The sequence below is a fragment of the Diadema antillarum genome, unplaced genomic scaffold (genome assembly GCF_040938485.1).
Source record: "Diadema antillarum isolate AM-2024a unplaced genomic scaffold, OU_Dant_1.0 scf00000022, whole genome shotgun sequence".
NCBI lineage: Eukaryota > Metazoa > Echinodermata > Echinoidea > Diadematoida > Diadematidae > Diadema > Diadema antillarum.
The window spans coordinates 3,368,042-3,390,087 of NW_027270911.1; the positions used below are offsets into that span (position 1 = coordinate 3,368,042).

Consider the following 22,046-nt stretch of genomic DNA (forward strand, 5'->3'; position numbering starts at 1 on the left):
ACATAATAGCCGGCCTCTGGATGCTCATGGTCGCAATCATCGCGCGATGGTCTGGCACATATAAGAGTATTGTAGATATTGGTTTATATTGACACCCCATCAGAGTTATTTGCCCCGCACGCAACTAAAAGAAGAATTTACCCGCAAAACGGGTAAAGCGTTATTTTTCAACATTTTAAAGAACGTCCGTCATCAGTTAGAACAAAATCAAACCTTTCTATTGGGAGATCACTTGCTGCATAACAATAAATGAGGAATACCCTTGACGTTGATTTCATGATATACAAATATATATCATCATTTTCTTTGTTTTTGTTTTGTTTTGTTTTGTTTTCCTTTCTTTTTTTGGGGGGGGGGGGCGGGGGGCCTTTAATCGCAAATATCTCAGATGAACATGATGCCAGGTAACTCGTTTTAAAATCAAACCGCTCAAATATTGTCTCTAGGGGAAAATACTATTAAAAATGGATCCTGTATACGTTTCTAAAATTAATAATTGTCCATGCAGCATATTTTTTTTTGTACACACTTGCAGACACAACAATTGAGTATGTCAAGACGTAAGGCAGTTGTATGACACTCACCAGTGCTCGCAATGTCACAATACCAAGTTTATAGGCCTACTCTAGAATGTCTGTTTTCATCCCTACTGCATAATTTGACAATTGACACTCAGCAAAAAAAAAGTAAATACTTTCATCACGTTCATCTTTCTCATAGACTATTTGGCTAATAGTGGTGTTTTATATACCATGTTAAAGGTAATTCAGGCGGATATAAAGTCAGTAGGTCAATGAAAAGGAAAATTTTATGCATGAGTGAACACATTCGTTTTACTCTTCCAAGGCACAAAAGTAAAAATTGCAAAAATTGACAAGTTGTTATTCAGGCGTGTATGCTCTTACATATGATAATGAGAACAAAAGACAAATTCAACACAATAGAAATGCAAATAAATTTGCAAAAATCAACCTATGATCTCTATGTCTCTGTAATATTCAAAATATTAAGAAAGACGAAAAATAATGGAAGAAATTGAAGAATCATATGTCAAATCTATAGTCAAAAGACATAAGAAAAAAAGTTATGGTAACAAAGAAGGTTTGATATGAAGCGTTATTCCAAATTAAGATAATTTGAAATAATATTTGGTTCCTAAATTTGTCTCATGCATGATTAAATTCCCTAATTAAAAGGTGAATAATGAAGAAATTCCGTCGATTTTATCACCTTTTCGGCTTTGTAATACTCCCCAAGTCATTTAAAGCTAGAATTGACAGAAATTTTCATGTTCCACCTTTAGTATTCCAACTATGACTTTGTTTTAGAATATGAAGAAAAACATTTCATGCATGTCTCTCATTGGGTTGAGTTGGTATTTTGTTATCATTTCTATCTTGGAGGGCATTTGCGAATGACTTTCAATATGTCAATTTTTGCAATTTTTACTTTTCTGCCTTGGAGGACAAAAAATGAATGTGTTCACTCATGCGTAAACTTTCCCTTTGTATAAAACTACCAGGTTAATAGGCAATGAAATGATAATATTTTATATGATATATGACACAATGATTTTCATCCAAATCTTCTATGAAAAATATTAACTGGAAAAAGTGTTTACTTCCTTTTTTGGCCGAGTGTACATTACCAGGCACAGCAAGAAAATATCGACACTCCCTATATACCTCGTTATAAAGGGGTTTTAGTAGTCCCGACCAACAACACCAGTCTAATTCCTTGATAAGATTTTCTCAATGATGATTCATGCATTCTTTTTTTTTGGGGGGGGGGGGGGGCTGCGAGTCTTTTGAACTTGATCCATTATGTTTGTTAACAAGCGTGCATACTGCAGATGCGTTGCTCGAAATCAGTGTCGGATCTTCTTCTTTCTTAAAGCGCAGGGAGAGAGTGAATAACCCTCTGCAGTGCTTTCAAGAATCAAAATAACAAGATTTGTAATCGACTTCAACTGACGCTCTCCCTTTTCTCAGTAGGCAAATACACACACTTTACTACCGAAATTGATGCTGACGTGTTACAAGTTCAAATAGGATGAACAGTATAGATGCCCAGGTAAATTTTACAGTGTATCAATGGAGTTAACTTACCGAATGCTATTACACGCAGTCGAACTGCACTTCCAGGTACTTGTAAGTACCTACGCACGGGTCGCCAAACACGTCGTTTGTTGCAGGCACTGAGCAGGAGTTTCGCCCTTCGCACCTGCTCCTCACTGTGGACAATGATGAGGATGCTCTGCAGTTTTGCTCTTACACGTACCTGCTCGAGGCAGGACAGACGCTTGCTCCTGTAGTCCTGCCGTAGAGGGTATCCCCGATGATGATCGTCTGCCCAGTTGGGCAGGACAGCTTGAGAGTGGAGCGCTCGCAAACACGCCTCTGCGCCCATGATGCGCAGACGTACACGACCTGCAAATACTTGAAGGTATGAACGCAGGGGTCGCCAAAGACCGAGTTGGATGCAGCAACACTGCACGATGACTGCCGATCGCAGGCACTCGAGACCCTAGACAGGGAACTCCCGCTGTGGCAGTTGGTGGTGTATATCGATCCAGTTGTACACAAGCGGTTGCTACGACGACCGTAACTTGCACTCATGATGTTAACCTGTTTTCCGGCGCCGCAGCTAAGAGACATAGTGCGATGTTCACAGACCACTTCATCTGAAATGGCAAGCATTAGAGATTAATCGTCAATCGGTCTCATCGTAGGAACAGTGAGAATTTAAATAAACAATATTCAGAGAACAAACACTCTCTTGGTGGGTGTAAGTCTGGATTCCCTGGTCGAAATTCCGATAGGCTATTGGCATGATTGGACCATCGAACCCAACAGACCTGTTGGTTTCAACTGGGAAAGTGAAATATTAGTCAAATAGAATACCAACAGAAAATTTCTTGTTGGTCCAATAGAAATCCAATAGAAATCCAACAAACACCAAAAGGATATCAACAGAAAATTTCTTGTTGGTCCAACATAATGTTTCCTGCTGGTCCAATAGAAAACCAGTAATCATCAACTGAATGTTCTGTTGAATACTATGGAACCAATATTTAATTCAGCGTGCTGTGACATCAGCTAACTTCGTCCACCTCCTTGCTTCCTCTAAAAGCTACAACTTATTCCTAGGGAATAATCACTATTATTACCTACACGAGGTAGTTTTGCGAGGCAATTGCAGTTGGTATTTTGCAGGGTCGGTAGTTCAGCAGGCGACATTAGAGCATATAACGAGGATCGGGGGTTTTGCATATACAGTGGACTCCCGTTTTAACGAAGTCCTCGGGACCGGCAGTTTTCTTTCGATATATCAGAATTTCGTTATAACCGAACAAATAAACAATAGAAATACATAGAGTGGAAGACATTGCAGCCTAAATTTTTACTTCGTTGTAACCGGAATTTCGTTATAACCTACGTGTTTGTTATAACGGGAGTGCACAGTAAACATTCCGTCTCGCCAATCACTTTACATGAAAACGTTTCGGTCAACCGCAAAGCGAAGACATTCAAAGGACGTCCCTGCGTGTTGGTTACACGCACCGCAGAAGAACGCCGATATCAACTCATACCAGGTCGACCACTTCCAGCAGAACTACACGTCAAACAATGACTAGTCCATTTTTGCTCAATAACTGTAGAGTGACAATCAGTTATTACATCTCTCTCAATTGAAACAGAAACAAAAATAAAGAGTAAAAACGTTCAGATGTTTGAAGTTCGCCTGTTACAACTACATAATATTGGAAGTTGGAGTTGAATGGTATACATTGATGAACAATTTTCAATTATTTGACATGTTGGTGATGATCTACAGGTTGTCAAATGTGGCTTTATCTGTATCATAGTGTATCCCCGTATTCACATATTTTCCTAGGGGATAGGCAATAATTATGACATTGACTGGCCTTGAGGAATATACCAGATAAATATTGCCCACACCGAAAGAATATTTTCTGGTATCTCCCTCGAGGCCAGTCAATATCATATAAACATCTAGTTCTTTATACATAGTCGAATACCAGTAGTTGCATACCCTTTAGGAGTGGTTACTAAATAGGTTACTACTTCATTATCAATATAATGAAAATGATACTTATTAATATAAGTTCAAATTATGTACATCAAAACTATAATGTCTAATACAATTTCTAATAAAGTTCACATTTTGATTTTACCATAAATATCTAAGATGTTAATGCTTTTCTGTAATTACACTGCTATTCAAATTTTAGATGAATATTCATGACCAATATAAAAAACAATATATGTATAGAGACCAACAGAAGCCAATGAAAACCAACAGAACCAGTAGAAACCAATAAAAACTAATAGAAATCAAAACCCAACTATCTAGAATCTATTGGTTTCAAGGGGTCCGATAGAAACCAATACTAGGACCAACAGGATCTTATGTCTGTTTCTGTTGGACTTGTTGGATGCAATTTGTTCTCATGGAATTCTATTCGGGTTTCTGTTGGTCCCAACAATACCAACAGAAATCAATATATTAGGAATAGAAACCTATAAAACCATTAGGAACCAACAGAAATGCTTTGTTGGTTTTCTATTGGTTCTATGGGATTTTCGACCTGGGCATATGAGTGCCCCGTTCTAAATATCAGAAAAGTTATCGGAAAAAATTCATAAAATCACAATTTTTGTCCAACTTCCCCCATAATCCACTAATAATGATGATAATGATAGTACTAATAATGATAATAAACGCATACGCACGCACACCCACACGCACATAATCCTACGAACACACTTACACTCACACACCCACCCACCCACACACACACACACACACACACACACACGCACACACAAAATATGATTGAAGGAGGCACTACAGACCAGACGGACAGACAGACAGAGGATCTGCCGAGGTCACACTGGTAAAAGATAGAGATCTTAAAGATCGCGATATCAAAGATCGCGATCTAAAAAGACTTATCTTTTTAGTAGATAGTTCTTTGGAATAGTCCAGTTGTGGGTCGGTCAATGGAGGTGCACACTGGTTTTGATTTTCATTATTTATCGTAATTATACTCTGTATCTATTTTTATTTTCTTTTTGGTATGTTTGTACTTGTATTTTGGTATTTTTGTATTATTCTGGTATAGATATTAATTTTCCGGTAAACTGTGCGCTTAGAAACATCGGTATTAAGCGCCTTATAAATATATTGTATTATTATTATTATTATTATTATTATCTTAAACTTCGCAATCTTTTGCCAGTGTGACCGTGGCTTATACTGTCTCTCTTGGCAATAATGGAAACTTTCACCTACATTGCAGTTCTGCGTTGGCACACACAGCGACGGTGGCTGCCACAAAGCAGAGCAGATAAATTCCTGCCAGACCGGACATGCTGAGATGATGCTTCACTCTGGAACAAGAGAGAGCGTTTTGAAAATACGTGAACACTATACATTATACTAAGGTGTTGTGAGGCATTGTGCTACAGTGGGCTTCTGCACATTGTGACAAGAAGTAATAGAATTAATTACTCCAAAAATTAAAACTCCGTGAGTGATCTTAATCATACTCTGTTAGACAGTATAGAATTACCCACTTGCTAAACGGTTTATGCTGTTCACAGAGCGCTGTAGAACACTTTAGATTAGTGACAGCATATTTTTTTAAATGCAAATCTAAACAGTATCATACCTCTAATCTGCAAATTTCGTCAAGTTCCAAACTGAATCACCTCAATTTTCAACGATTTCTTTATGTCTCACAATTGACAATGTCCTAGATTCAGGAAAAGTGAATTATTATTATTGAGTGAATATCACTGTGAATCAGTTTGTTTCCCGCATTGTGAGATCATCATCAACGTTTAGATATAACTATCTTAAAATGGGGTTTTATCCCTGAGAATATACCTTAAATGTTTTGGGGTTGTTGTTTTTTGTTTGACTACGGGCGTCTTGATCATCATATTTTCAATTCCAGAAATAATTCAGCTGTATACTTTGTACTTATTTAGTAACTTTAAGATATATTCTTTCGATAAACATTATTGTTTCAATATTTGCCAAACAGTATTCACGTGACGCACACAAACACACACACACACACACACAAACATATATGTCATAAGTGCTATGGTCGTTAATAACTATAATTATAGGTGAACTGAAATAGATGAGCGGCCAAACTGACAGAAATTAGCGATTGCCGAGTGTTTCACGCAGGAATATACTCTCTCCCCTATATACACCTTAAAAAGCCTGAACGTTTAAATGCAATTTTACAGAATAAATGTCGACATTTATGGGACTTTGTAAATCTGGGTTTTTTTTTCCTGAAGTTTTCTATGAACACATAAAAGAAACAAATAAATCAGAGTAATTACTCACATGATTATACAGAGCAGCAAAAAAAAAAACCATACATAGCAAGGAACAAAAAAAAAATGAGTTCAAGATGATATCACAGCAGTTGGTAATATATATCAAAGCTCCATCTTATTTAAATGCAAAGGCAATTTACCATTTTTCTTTGATATTATATAAAATTCTGTGCCTTTAATACTCTTCAAACGTGCTCTGAATTGTGTATTTTCTTCCAATCTACATCCATATTGCCAGGAGGTTGACAAGAATCATTTCAAAACGAAATACTTTTGTCGGGATTACATTCTTCAAAAAGTATAGAATATGCACATCTGGTAACTTTCTTACACTCTTATAATTTCTTGATTATCTCAGCATGAATGTCTAAATCCACGGTACCTGAAGTTACCCATCCAGCCATATGGCAGGAATATTCTGTGACAAAAATTTTTATTTCCTTCTTCGTAAAGGTGAAATATCATAGTCAAGAACTAACTCCTCAAATAATTTGCAATCAGGATGGGGTGGATTAAGACCAATCTTCGTAAGAAAAGTATTGCTTAGACTTTGATCGAATGTTTTTGTTGAACCAGATGCATTGCATCGAACCCAAATATAAACAATCATAAACAAACTCGTTTATGCATGCCCTATCCCTAAAAAAAAATACCATGTTCAAATTAAATCTAAAACCCGAGTACATCTTAGCTGGTTAAACACAGTTTCTGGTGCATAAGATTTCCGTAAAATATCTCTAAGGGCATTAACATTATCTAAGAAGGGCATTTCTATCGATTTCCACACACTATCATAGTTTTCATCTGATATTGATTTTACCTATGTTAATTTCTGCGCCAAAAAGATTACAGAAGGGTCAATCATTTTGAGACCACCCTTGTAAAATCGTAACATAAATAAATCTTCTTAACCCTGTCTGTGCCTCCATTCCAAATGAATTTATGAAATAAGGCAGTTATGGAATAGCATATAATATCCCATGTTTCACAAGTGTGTCTTATTATACTCAAGTTGACAAAGATGATATATGTAACCACTCATAATAAAGTGTCGCATTGAACTGTCGTATCGACTTTAGATGTCACTAGTATCCTGTTAAAACAAATCGAATTAAGATATTAGCATTTTTCTGGACTGTATCTTAATATATATATATATATGTTCGGACAGGAGCTACTTCCACCTTAATTTTCATTGATACTATTTGTATTCTGCACAACGCACCTGAGTGACCCTAATATTTTTAATCATCTTTTCTCACTTTCGGAGAATATATGCACCTGCACCTTCTAAATCTCTCTTCTTTCAATCACCTTGGAAGAGGCAAGGATGTCCAAATTTAACAAGTTTATACATCATTTTAGTGCTTAGGGCTTACTCTTTTAAACTATGTAGAAACGTAGAAATTTGCTTTGGCTTTCTTTTTGTAAATTTTGAACCGTGCGGTCGCATATTCAAGTTTGTGTAAAATGATTAAAGAACAGCTTCCTGAACTTACCAACCTATCTCGCGGTAAAGAAAGTATGGTGATCGAGGGCTGGATCAACAGTCTGACAGTCGAGGCCTTTCCAAAGCACTACTGAGGAGTACTATGGGTATATAGATGTGTAGACAACGGTCTGATTTTATTAGCATGATCTATGATCTATCAAACCCTTGTACGACGAATGTTTTTCTTTTATTTCTTTTCAATTTCGATACTTTTTAAGAGCATCAAGTTTCCATCATCATTTTCACCACCGATCTTTCACCTCATTTTCAAGTAGCCCTTTTCAATTCTATGCAGGCAGTTTGTTATTCTGAGATTAATGTGCATTATAAAGAAACATGATCAACTGACGCGTCGAAGTACTTTGTCTACGAGTTTTATACGAGCAAAAAGAGTAAAAAAAAAGAGAGACATTAAACCTAAAAATAATGCTGGTGCATGTAGCCCGATCGTCGACTACATCCCCCTCCCCAGAAAAAAAAAATGACTATTACTAACTCTATAGATACGGCGACATTGACTATAGCATGCTGTATTTCATGCTTGACGAATGATGATGAAGGTCAATCAAATTGATCACAATTTTGATAACTTGATACTATTTGTATTCTGTACAGCACGCCTTAGTGACCCTAGTGTTTAAATCATCTTTTCTCCCTTTCGGAGTATATGAACCTGCACCTTCTAAATCTCTCTTCCCTCAATCACCTTTGAATAGGCAAGGATGTCCAATTCTAAAAAGTACATCATTTTAATGCTTAGAGCTTACTCTTTTAAACTATGTAGAAACGTAGAAATTTGCTTTGGCTTTCTTTTTGCAAATTTTGAACCGTGCGGTCGCATGTTCAAGTTTGTGTAAAATGATTAAAGAACAGCTTCCTGAACTTACCAACCTATCTCGCGGTAAGGAAAGTATGGTGATCGAGGGCTGGATCAACAGTCTAACAGTCGGGACCGTTCCAAAGTACTACTGAGCAGCAGAATGGGTAGATGTGTAGACAACGGTCTGATTTTATTATCATGATCTATGATCTATCAAACCCTTGTATGACGGATCTTTTTTTTTTCTTTCTTTTCAATTTCGATACTTTTTAAGAGCAACAAGTTTCCATCATCATTTTCACCGGCCATCTTCGTCTCATTTTCAAGTAGCCCCTGTCACTTCTATGCAGGCAGTTTGTTATTCTGGGAATAATATGCATTATAAAGAAACATGATTAGCTGGCGCGTCGAAGTACTTTCATAGAAAGTTTCCATTGAGGGAAAAACATGGTATTGATGTACATGAGGGAGCAAAAAAAAAAGAGTAAAAGGAAGAGAGACATTGAACATTGACCTTGAGAATAATGCTGGTGCATGTTGCCCTAACGTCGACTCCTCCCCTACAGAAAAAAATACCCCCCCCCCAAAAAAAAAACAAAACAAAACACCTGACTAATATTACCTGTATAGATACGGCGACATTGACTATAGCATGGTGTATTTCATGCTTGATGAATGATGGCGAAGGTTAATCAAATTGATCACAATTTTAATAACTTAAACAAAAGGAAACAGAACATGTATGATTAAGTTTGACAGACATTTTTCCAAACGCCTTCTCGACAATACTCACGAGCTTTAGATCTGTGACGCGAACGCTAAGACGACGCAGCTTTCCGGGTTGAGCAATGAAAACAGCTGTCTGGAACAGAACAGAAGCAGAACACCATTTTTAGCCTAAAGCTTTAGACCTAAACTCGCTCTTACCAAAGCCAAGACGCACAGCACGCAATTACGCACACATGTACACGTACACACTTAATTTGAACTTGAAAGTGAAGAGCTTTCTGACTAGACAAAAAAATGAGTAGAAGTCTGACTATTCTGTGAGGGTCTCAGGGCATCCGTTTTGATTTTTCTTAACATGTTACTTGGAACTTCTATCCAAAGACTGAACATTTGAAGAAATTTTAATTCGCATGAAAAATATCTGCTGCCTCCCTCTCACTCTTTCTCATCGACAATATTTGACAGCCTAATGTTCTTGATCCCATCCAGATCTACACACATCATGTTAAACTGTTTCTGCACAAAAAAGAGTCACAGGGAGCTGCACAGTAAATAACGTCGACTAGAATCAAGCACTATCACAATCAAGTGAACGCGATTTCTTTCAAGGATTTTTGTTGATTCAACCCCCCCCCACCCACAATTAGGGTACCATACCCTATTACAAATCCCTTGCATTCAAGAAGATCTTGACAATTCAAGATAATAAAAGATAGAGGAACGATTCTACTGCGCAATTAAAACAGTTTCTCACGTTTATTTTGATCATATTTTTCAAATGACATTTATGAAAAGTATGTTATTATCAGGCATTGTGAGGGGTTTATATGGAATACTGAGAAAAAAGAATGTATTTACTGAGGTGCCTTAACATAACACATTGACACATTGTTTAATGATTCATATTTTGCCTGAGGGTAATATTGGGGCAATAAAACTGGATGGGTTCGTTGGAGGATCCGCATTAACCCGAAAGTGTTTCACCTATAGTTAACGACGGGGTAATTGGCTATGCAAGCCTGCATTATTTGTGTTGTTATAGTATTGATATAATTACTATTATCATTGCATTGTTACATTATCATCGTCATCATTGAAAATGATCACATTAGGTCAAAAGTAAAGACAATATGGTACAGGTCGCTTTCATGCGTACATACGTACGTGATGGCGCTATCACATAGACGCCTACACACCTCGTTTGCCTTAATATTTGTTTCAATTTGCATGTTTGTGTTGGAGTGACTGCTCTTATAACCTGTCTCGTGTCTATAGGGAACCACCAAGATCAATCTGGATGCAGTATTGTGAGGTAGGACATTTGTGAATTACAGAGCAATCATGTTGATTCTTCACTGGACTCTCACTGTTGTCTCAGTATATCTATTGCGGACCATCAACGATAGCCAGACCGCTAGTCCTGGCAGCCTACTCTGGCGTCCCACCGTGCATACCGCCAGGCGAGGTAGCCCGCTCGATAAAATGGATGCCAAACTTGAACTTCCCGTGCACAGGTCACATCAAAGACGTCGACTGTCATACCCACTAGACTCTTTGTTCAGGTTACGTAATCACGCCCCTGTGTCTTTATCACACTCAACGTTGGACACCATTCGACAACTTGGAATCGACCGTCAATCTCAGAGGCAAAAACGCAACCAAAGAGGTAAAAGAGGGGGCAGACGACTTCGACGGAAGATACCAACGGTAATCGGACATCGGATGACATCGACCGACTCAGGAAGCGAACTGCCACAAAGAAATAGAACCAATCTGATATGTGTCCCGCTCGTGTCAGCTCAATCGGTAAGAACACTACCCGAGTTTCCTACATTTCTTTTGGCGAACTCGCGGTCGCTCAACAACAAATTTGATGAGTTCTCCGCCTATGTTAGAACTTATGATATTGACGTCACAGCAGTCACCGAAACCTGGTTTCGTTCCGATCTACCCGACATCACGTTGGAGAATTACGATGTGTTTGTGAAATCGAGATCGCACCGCCGGGGAGGGGGAGAAGCTTTGTATGCAAAGCAATCACTGAACTCTCAACCGGTCTCGGACATCATCGTTCCTGATGAATTAGAAGTCGTATGGTTGAAAGTTTGCCCAGAACGACTCCCACGATCCGTTTCCATCATTGTTGTAGCGGCCATTTATCACCCACCCAATGCGCCTACAGCCGACAGCCTGATCGATCATCTTCTTGAATCGATGGACCTCATTTCGTCTAAGCACCCCAATGCTGGCTTTATCCTTTTGGGGGATTTCAATGAACTCGACATCACTCCACTGACTGCCAGTAATGGATTTGCTCAAGTTGTTGACAAACCGACCAGGGGTCATCAAACACTGGACAAAATTGTGAGTAATATAAACCAATTTTATGTGACACCATCCATACTACCCCCACTTGGAGCCAGCGACCATGCCACGGTCATGTGGTCTCCACGGGAATTCACACCTAAGCCGAATCGAGTTCACATACGAACAACTCGACCTATGCCGGTCAGTGCCATGCGTGAATTCGGTCAGAAGCTGAGTGATTGTGACTGGTTTCATGTACATGATGCTACTGATGTTGACGCTAAATGTGAGACATTTTATTCAACCCTTCTGCCGCTGATCGACACATACTTCCCCACACGTACCACAAGAACGCATGACAATGACAAACCTTGGATCACGCCTAAAATCAAATCTCTAATCAAGCAACGTCAGAGGGCATTTGCCGCTGGTAAAACAGCACGCTGGAAGCAGATAAAAAACAAGTTAATCAGATGTATAGCCTCTGCAGAGTCTTCATTTTATGTGGAACGTGTACAAAAAATGAAGAAGATAAACCCCTCCCAGTGGCATAGAAATATAAAATCTATGACTGTTATGGAACAACGACTAATCAGACTCCTGCAGTGATTGAGGGATTACGTCAGGGTGACTTTGCAGGGAAAGCTGGGCAGATCAACGAGTCTTTCATCGATGTCGCCAAGGACATCGACAAACTCGACCTCACTTCCCTCCCCTCGTTCCTACCGACTGCCCAGCCTATCCCACTCGTTCAACCATGGGAGGTACACAGGGAGCTTCGTTCTATCAACCCGCGGAAAGCCTCTGGCCCAGACGGCATTCCTGCCAAAATCATCACCGAGTTCGCATATGAACTGAGCAACCCGCTTACCCACCTCATCAATGCATCTTTCAATGAAACTACCGTGCCCAAACAATGGAAGCGCGCGATCATTGTGCCAATCCCGAAAAAACCTAAGCCGTCCATTGAAGATCTGAGACCAGTCTCGCTAACGGACCACTTCTCAAAAATAGCTGAAAAGTTCATAACCCGCTGGCTTACGAGCAGCATTAGCTCCTCTATTGACCCTTCTCAGTTTGGAAATAGGAAAGGTCATGCAACGGCGCATTATCTCATCGACATCCTGAACACCATCTTTCGCAATGCTGACAAACTCAAAACCGTGTCAACACTGGTAGCCGTGGATTTCAGCAAAGCGTTTGATCGCATTAACCACAACATCGCGATATCCAAGATGCTCGAGATGAATGCCCCGCCCCCAGTAGTCGCGTGGATATGTAGCTTCCTCTCCAGCCGCGAGCAGTGTGTTAGATACATGTCCACGTACTCTGATTGGCTGGAAGTTTCCGCGGGCGCGCCTCAAGGGACTTTGCTTGGTCCGGTCATATTTTTGTGTATGATCAACGACGCGTGTCGTGATAGCGCCCACCCCAGTTGGAAATATGTCGACGATCTGTCATTACTGGAATGCAGGAAAGTGAACGAGACGTCAACTCTTCAGAACACTGTACATGAACTAGATATTTGGTCAGCAAGTAACAATATGAAATTGAACCCCAAGAAATGTGTTGCAATGAATGTCAGTTTTGTACGTACAGAATTGATTTCGCCAAAAATAACCATTGGAAATCAAGAGGTAAAGGAAGTAACAGTTGTAAAACTACTGGGAGTTTTGATCCAGAATGACCTCAAATGGAATTGTCTTGTTAATGATATTGTCAAGCGGGCAAGCATGAGGCTACACATGCTTCGAATCTTCAAGGGATTCAATCTTCCCCTGCGTGACCTGTTGACAGTCTATTGCTCGTATATACGGCCCGTAGTAGAGTATTGTGCACCAGTTTGGCACTCGGGTATAACCGAAAGTCAGAAGGCTCAAATTGAGCGAATCCAACGAAGGGCTTGCCGCCTCATGCTTGGGCCGCTCTATGGTCACTACAGACATGCTCTGGACACTCTGTGTCTCCCAACTCTAGATAGCAGACGTGATAAGCTGGCTCTCAAATTGGGTAAAGGCTTGACCAAAACACAGTCACCCTTCCACCATTGGCTCCCTCCTACACGAGCCGCCATAACTTCTAGATCTTTACGTAAAGGTCAAGCTTACTCAGAAGTCCGCTGTAAAACGGAACGATACAGGAAAAGTGCTCTTCCATACATCATAAGGATACTCAATACTAACGGTGTGTGAAGCTATCAGGCAAGATATAGAAGGTTGAATTACATCCTTTTGTTTTTCACTGTTTCTAAGAGTGCCCATAATTATATGATCTAATTTATTGATGGTGTTGCTTTTTATATGAATGTTTGTAATGGTGCAATATTAAGAAATTTCACAGTAATTCATTGGTGTGATAATAATTACATTTTAAGTTGAATTCATTTTTACTCCATACAAGTCAAAACTTTTTGTCATACAGTATAAGGCAGTTTCAATACACGTAGTAGCAAGTGATTATTTGCAAATCGATTGTTATCCCGGGGAACTCGTATACTTTTCACTGGTATAATTTTATGGTGCAAATGTCAATCGTTTGTCTCGTTATTGAGCCTATACTGTCTCAGCTCTTAGGCAGCAATTTCATTCATACATAAACACAACACACACACACACACACATACACACACAACGCATGCATGCACACACATACACACACACACTCACGCACACACAGACACACAGACACACAATCATACGTGTACAAGTATCCCATGCTTTTGCACGCACTTCAACAGAGCGTTTGTAACAACACCGAGAGGTAATTTCCTCGTGGTAAGAAATAGATTAATTTTCTGGCAATTCCATTTTATACTTTCAAAGAATTGTTGTTGTTGTTGGTGTGGTTGTTGAACATTTTCGTTTTTACTGTTTCCAATCACACCCACATCACATGATTTAATCTAGTGATCATGTTGTTGTTTTTTATATGAATATTTGTAGGTGCAATATTAAGATATTTCACAGTGATTATTTGTTGTGGCAATAATACATATATATTGAAAGTTGAATTTACTAATTTATCTTTTACACTATGTATTTTTAAAGCAACGAGTGATTATGTATTATTAGTGAATCGATTGCTATCCCGGGAACTCGTACATTTTCACTGATATAATTTCATGGAGTATGATTATAGAGGTCAATTTTTTGTCTCGTTATTCAAACCTTCTGTATCAGCTCTCATAGCAGCAATTTTATTCATATAAGAACACAACACACACAACACACACACACAACTTACGCACACACAAACATACTCACACACATACACACACACATACACACGCCCACAAGCACATGATCATTGTATACGTGTATAAGTATTCTACGCCTTTGCAAGCACATTAACAGAACGCTCGTAATACACCTACATGTAACTTTTTCGTCGTAAGAATTTGAATTTTGTATATTTTCTGACAATTTCGTTTTATATGTGCAATGAACTGTTGCTGTTTTCAGGTGATATATTCGTGGTGGAATAATGGACGATTTTGTTATGTTTTTATGACTGCATGTCCGTCATGTATAATTAGAAAAGTTGCAGCGATTTTATCACTGTTAAACATGTAATACCATACATTTGAATACACACACACTTATGCACATTACACATAATTATATAGAGTACATTATACACATACACATTATACACACACGCGCATCAATACACATCATACACACACATGTTTACAGACACTCCCCTCAAGCGCATGTTTTGACATACAGCAAGAGGTTATTTCCTTGTGGTAATAAGAATCTGAATTTTATATATGTAAGGTTGTGTTTTTTGTGATAGCATTTGTTGTATAGTAAAAGACGGTTTTGTTAGGTTCTGTGTAGGTCTATGCATGTTCGTCGAGTACAAATGGGAGCAATTCAGTACTGAACAAACAAATCATAATACACTGTACGCTTGAATACACGCACGCTAAATGCACACACGTTAAATGCACACACACATAACCGTATACACTTTAGTATTATGTGATGTTTAAAGACACATCCTTTAGGCACCTCAGCAGCTGTTCGAAATGCACCAAGAGGCATTTTACTCGTAGCAAATTATCGGAATTACATTTTATGCATTTTACCGTGTATGTATATAAAGAATTGCAATTCCATGTTTATATATGTAGTACAAATAGGTTTGTTATATTCATATGTATACATCATGTCTTTTATGTACAATTGTGAGCAATTCAGCAATCCATATTGCTGCGAGTCACGATTTCAATAAACCATGAATAATAATAATACACACACAACACACGCACATGTGTGTTTATATATATATATATATATATATATAAACACTCAGCCCCCCCCCAAAAAAAAAAAATAGTAATAAATAAATAAACACTTTTTCGAGTTCAAAATTTTCATAGAAGATTTGGATGAAAGTCAATGTATCATAATATACCATATTAAAGGTAATTTAATCGGGTATCAACATAGTAAGTCAATATAAAGGGAAACTTTACGCAATAGCGAACACATTTGTTTTTTGAATTGAATTGAATAACTGAAACTGCACTGGTCTTGCACTCGAGACACAGTGAACAGTTCCAGCACGTTTATTTTCATATTTCACTTGACATCAAAATACATCCAAAAAAAGAATACAAACCAAGTAAGATACAAAATATGTCATACGTCGGGACATGAACAGAAAAAGTGTGTCAGCATACATAATGTACATAAGACTATTCTCTATAACTTGTGAAATATGATGGAACCGCAAAAGCAAAGCTTGTAAACGCAGGTTCCATGAAAAAAACTTAATCTGATAATCCCTTCATTGTTGTTACTCCAGTGGTTTACATCCTGCTTTTTGTCCCATTCATGACACAGCGAGCACGGTTTGGTTAAGATTAAACGCTTGAACAGATAGATAGACTCTGCACTTTAAAGCCTCTTTTCTTGGTTCACACTTTTCCAGAGTGTGTGTTTTCTTTCCAATATTTAGAAAGGTTAGGAGAGTCCATTTCAATTGAGCTATATATCATTTTAAAGCTTAGAGGCTGTTCTTTCAGAATCTGCCCTTAACTAAAAATCCATGTGTGGCGACTTTTTGTTGGTTTTGTGATTCAGGGTCACATATGTATCATGTCCAAAGATGACAGATCTAATGTATCATTGTGATTTTTCGACCGTGACGTCACTATGACGTCATTATATGAAATCACATTTTAATTCATATCTCATTAATCTTCTCTTAAAGATAGTACTATCCCAATCTCTCAGTCCGTCAGAGATCTCTGAGATATTGTAGATAAGCAGTTGAACTGTCAACAACACATTAAGAATTCATATCGTTTTGCTGCTTGGGGTATAATTTGTAAAATTGGTAAAATAAAGTTATTGGATCAGTCTTCCACGTCCACTGAACGTCTAATTCACGCGTTTGTTTCTTCTCATCTTGATTACTGCAATTCCCTTCTCGTTGGTCTCTCTGCTTCGAGTATTGCACCACTTCAAAGAATTCAAAATGCAGCTGCTAGGCTTGTGACCCTTACCAAAAGTTCTGACAACATTACTCTAGTTTTCCAATCCCTCCACTGGTTCCGCTTACATCAACATTTCACCTTTAAACTCCTTATTATTGTTTACAAGATATGCAATAATCTTGCCCCATCTTATCTTACAGATTTGATTTCCTTCCGCATCTCCACTTCAACCCGTTCTCTCCGTTCTTCCTCCACTCTCCAATATTAGCATATAGTCCCCGCAACTGTACCCATTATGGTGATAGGGCTTTTTTCTGTCATTTTACCCATCTCTTTGGAATAAACTCCCTCTCTATATTCGTAATGCTGAAAGTGTTGATAAGTTGAAACTTTGTCACGATTGTTATAAACAAATCTGTTTACTATATCATAATTTTGTTAATGTTGTTGTTGTTGTTGTTGTTGTTGTTATATTATATGTACATAATGCTGTTACCTCAATATTTCTTTTCCCGGAGTAATGCGTTTAGAAACATCAAGCGCTATATAAGTATTATTCATAATCATTACCATGATCATTTTGTTTCCTAGCTCGGAATCTCTTCGATGAGTGGTGACTGGATTATCTTTGATTTTGCAGTGCACTCCCGTTATAAAGAACACGGTTCTAATTCCGGTGAAAACGAAGTAAAAATTCAGGCCGGGAAATCTCCCGCTCTTTGTTTTTTATTGTTTATTTGTTCGGTTATAACGAAATTTCAACATAATGAAAGAAAACTGCCTGTACCGAGGACTTCATTCGAACGGAAGTCCACTGTATTGCATTACGTGTAAGGCTATTGTCCATATCAAACATGTGCTTCCGATAATGGTTTCCTCTTTAATTTGTCTTCTGAAAAGCAGGTAGGTGTAATCTTATTTTCATTTAGTGCGTAAAACACACCTATTCGTAATTATTTAGCATTATTAAAGAAAAGCAATGTTGTTTATTGATGCTTACCATGAACATGTATCCATTAATTCACTGTTAAAATATTACTCAATAACTATGTTTAATTGATTTTCTGTTATATTTTAGGTGAAAAAATGCAAAAATAAGATCAAATCAACCAAATGAAAAATTACAAAGATGGAAAATTTTCGTCAAGATCCTACACCACAATCTGACAATGTCGTTTATACTCTTCGTCTATAATCTCGTTTTATGACATGAAATGAAAAATAGTACAATGTAATAATAGTACCTACCGTTGACATCATATCACTTCAAGTCCGAAGTGAAATTCTAAAGATCATCTACAGGGGAACACACGGGAAGGTGTTTTGATGTACTAACCACTGTACTCACATAACCTAAAACATTGAAAGAACGAATTCACTCATACATAAACAATCGGAGCCGTTTTTAGTATGTGTTGACAGACTTGAAAGTTTTATTTTCATGCATGTTATATGGAAGAGAAATCGCAGACAGCGCACACAATCATGATGATTTCTTCTTTTTTCAGAAACGAAGTACAATAATTGAAGTAAAACCAGGATGTCAAACCCTTCGATATTTTTAGCTTTTTATCGGAATCTATGCTGGACAACTGCTTTCATCATTCAATACCATTTCATACGGTAATCAGTCAAAGTTTGAATAACATGGATAAAAATCATCTGGTCTCGTTTGTCAGAGTCTTGATAATCCTGTGTTCTGGTCTATGTTGCTCAAACGATTTCGTGTAAAAAAAAATAATGAAAAAATAATGATACGCATCTGTACTACAAGCACTTGCGTTTGAATTTTCAGATCTACATGTAGTTGTTATGTCGACGGAAGTACGGATACTTTTGTCAAAATGTCCGTTGAGTTCTTGTATGAAATGACGTCAGAGCAAGAGCCGGGAATAACTGTAAATTAATTGTGGTCCCAAACTCTACAAAGTTCACCAATTTCCCAGGATGTAGAAGTAAAGAATGGCATTACACAATATCTGACTAGAACCAGAAAAATGGCGGGAAGTAACATTCCTCCATAAAGTTCAAGATTATTTTGTTGTTCAAGTCCTCTATCATTTGGTATAGACATCAACTGGAAGCCTGCAGAAAGACAAAGGAGAAAATTTGAATAGTGTTGGTATGGTCATGGTTTCAAGGGATCGTGCAGTCTTGTTCGAGAAATAACTTTCTCTTTTCATATTCGGTGAAATAATGAAAAACTTCTTATGAGATATGAGAGAGCAAGCAATTCCAAAAGGAATTCATTGTTTATTTGATGAAAGTTGATTTTGAAATGGCTGAGATATCCAAAAATGAGCGATTCTGATAAAAGGTGGGGAGCTTTGTTTTATTTTGTATTTTGGATGTCTCGCCATTCCAAAAACAAATTTCATCAAAAAAACTTTGAATTCCTCTAGAATTGTATGCCCTTTAACATTTCGTACAGTAGTTAATGGGTATCTCGCAAAATGTTAAAAACTATACATCCTCACCTTTTACTGTCCCATTGGGCTTTTTGGTAAGATTTTGATTGAAAGGCACACGCCAGGGAAAGAAATTGATTACTATCTGGCAAATACGTCTCTCATGAACACGGTCTCAACTATCTTCATGGAATATCTACCAACTCCTCTAAGGACGACACTTGTGCGATGTCTTGCCGATTTTGGCGCCATACTTCACACAGCTAGACATACCTCACTCGGTGCAATCGAAGTAATAAACAGTGACACATAATAGCCGGCCTCTGGATGCTCATGGTCGCAATCATCGCGCGATGGTCTGGCACATATAAGAGTATTGTAGATATTGGTTTATATTGACACCCCATCAGAGTTATTTGCCCCGCTCGCAACTAAAAGAAGAATTTACCCGCAAAACGGGTAAAGCGTTATTTTTCAACATTTTAAAGTACGTCCGTCATCAGTTAGAACAAAATCAAACCTTTCTATTGGGAGATCACTTGCTACATAACAATAAATGAGGAATACCCTTGACGTTGATTTTATGATATACAAATGTATATCATCATTTTCTTTGTTTTTGTTTTGTTTTGTTTTCCTTTCTTTCTTTTTTTTTTTTTTTGGGGGGGGGGTGGGGGGCCTTTAATCGCAAATATCTCAGATGAAACATGATGCCAGGTAACTCGTTTTAAAATCAAACCGCTCAAATATTGTCTCTAGGGGAAAATACTATTAAAAATGGATCCTGTATACGTTTCTAAATTAATAATTGTCCATGCAGCATATTTTTTTTTGTACACACTTGCAGACACAACAATTGAGTATGTCAAGACGTAAGGCAGTTGTATGACACTCACCAGTGCTCGCAATGTCACAATACCAAGTTTATAGGCCTACTCTAGAATGTCTGTTTTCATCCCTACTGCATAATTTGACAATTGACACTCAGCAAAAAAAAAGTAAATACTTTCATCACGTTCATCTTTCTCATAGACTATTTGGCTAATAGTGGTGTTTTATATACCATGTTAAAGGTAATTCAGGCGGATATAAAGTCAGTAGGTCAATGAAAAGGAAAACTTTATGCATGAGTGAACACATTCGTTTTACTCTTCCAAGGCACAAAAGTAAAAATTGCAAAAATTGACAAGTTGTTATTCAGGCGTGTATGCTCTTACATATGATAATGAGAACAAAAGACAAATTCAACACAATAGAAATGCAAATAAATTTGCAAAAATCAACCTATGATCTCTATGTCTTTGTAACATTCAAAATATTAAGAAAGACGAAAAATAATGGAAGAAATTGAAGAATCATATGTCAAATCTATAGTCAAAAGACATAAGAAAAAAAGTTATGGTAACAAAGAAGGTTTGATATGAAGCGTTATTCCAAATTAAGATAATTTGAAATAATATTTGGTTCCTAAATTTGTCTCATGCATGATTAAATTCCCTAATTAAAAGGTGAATAATGAAGAAATTCCGTCGATTTTATCACCTTTTCGGCTTTGTAATACTCCCCAAGTCATTTAAAGTTAGAATTGACAGAAATTTTCATGTTCCACCTTTAGTATTCCAACTATGACTTTGTTTTAGAATATGAAGAAAAACAAGGGGACGAAAACTTATTTCTCCTATTTCATGCATGTCTCTCATTGGGTTGAGTTGGTATTTTGTTATCATTTCTATCTTGGAGGGCATTTGCGAATGACTTTCAATATGTCAATTTTTGCAATTTTTACTTTTCTGCCTTGGAGGACAAAAAATGAATGTGTTCACTCATGCGTAAACTTTCCCTTTGTATAAAACTACCAGGTTAATAGGCAATGAAATGATAATATTTTATATGATATATGACACAATGATTTTCATCCAAATCTTCTATGAAAAATATTAACTGGAAAAAGTGTTTACTTCCTTTTTTGGCCGAGTGTACATTACCAGGCACAGCAAGAAAATATCGACACTCCCTATATACCTCGTTATAAAGGGGTTTTAGTAGTCCCGACCAACAACACCGGTCTAATTCCTTGATAAGATTTTCTCAATGATGATTCATGCATTCTTTTTTTTTTGGGGGGGGGGGGGGGCTGCGAGTCTTTTGAACTTGATCCATTATGTTTGTTAACAAGCGTACATACTGCAGATGCGTTGCTCGAAATCAGTGTCGGATCTTCTTCTTTCTTAAAGCGCAGGGAGAGAGTGAATAACCCTCTGCAGTGCTTTCAAGAATCAAAATAACAAGATTTGTAATCGACTTCAACTGACGCTCTCCCTTTTCTCAGTAGGCAAATACACACACTTTACTACCGAAATTGATGCTGACGTGTTACAAGTTCAAATAGGATGAACAGTATAGATGCCCAGGTAAATTTTACAGTGTATCAATGAAGTTAACTTACCGAATGCTA

General features: G+C 37.6%; 2 protein-coding genes across 2 annotated transcripts; one reads left to right on the forward strand and one right to left on the reverse strand.

Moving 5' to 3' along the window:
• Window positions 1-2,270: 2,270 nt before the first annotated feature.
• Window positions 2,271-2,657, reverse strand: LOC139731215 (L-rhamnose-binding lectin ELEL-1-like). Its single transcript, XM_071642102.1, has one exon. The coding sequence runs from the start codon at window positions 2,655-2,657 to the stop codon at window positions 2,271-2,273; it is 387 nt and encodes a 128-aa protein (XP_071498203.1).
• An 8,111-nt stretch (window positions 2,658-10,768) lies between these two features.
• LOC139731225 (uncharacterized) lies at window positions 10,769-13,756 on the forward strand. The gene is made up of 3 exons (XM_071642114.1): window positions 10,769-11,989; window positions 12,331-13,242; window positions 13,712-13,756. The coding sequence occupies exons 1-3, from the start codon at window positions 10,769-10,771 to the stop codon at window positions 13,754-13,756; spliced, it is 2,178 nt and encodes a 725-aa protein (XP_071498215.1).
• The last annotated feature ends 8,290 nt before the right edge of the window (window positions 13,757-22,046 follow it).

Excerpts from the sequence above, each read along its gene's own strand:
- LOC139731225 (XM_071642114.1), top strand. The coding sequence starts at position 10,769 with ATGTTGATTCTTCACTGGACTCTCACTGTTGTCTCAGTATATCTATTG. Across the intron at positions 11,990-12,330 it reads GTGATTGTGACTGGTTTCAT|ACTCCTGCAGTGATTGAGGG; the intron begins GTACATGATGCT and ends ACGACTAATCAG. Across the intron at positions 13,243-13,711 it reads CGTCAACTCTTCAGAACACT|ATAGCAGACGTGATAAGCTG; the intron begins GTACATGAACTA and ends TCCCAACTCTAG.
- LOC139731215 (XM_071642102.1), bottom strand. The coding sequence starts at position 2,657 with ATGTCTCTTAGCTGCGGCGCCGGAAAACAGGTTAACATCATGAGTGCA.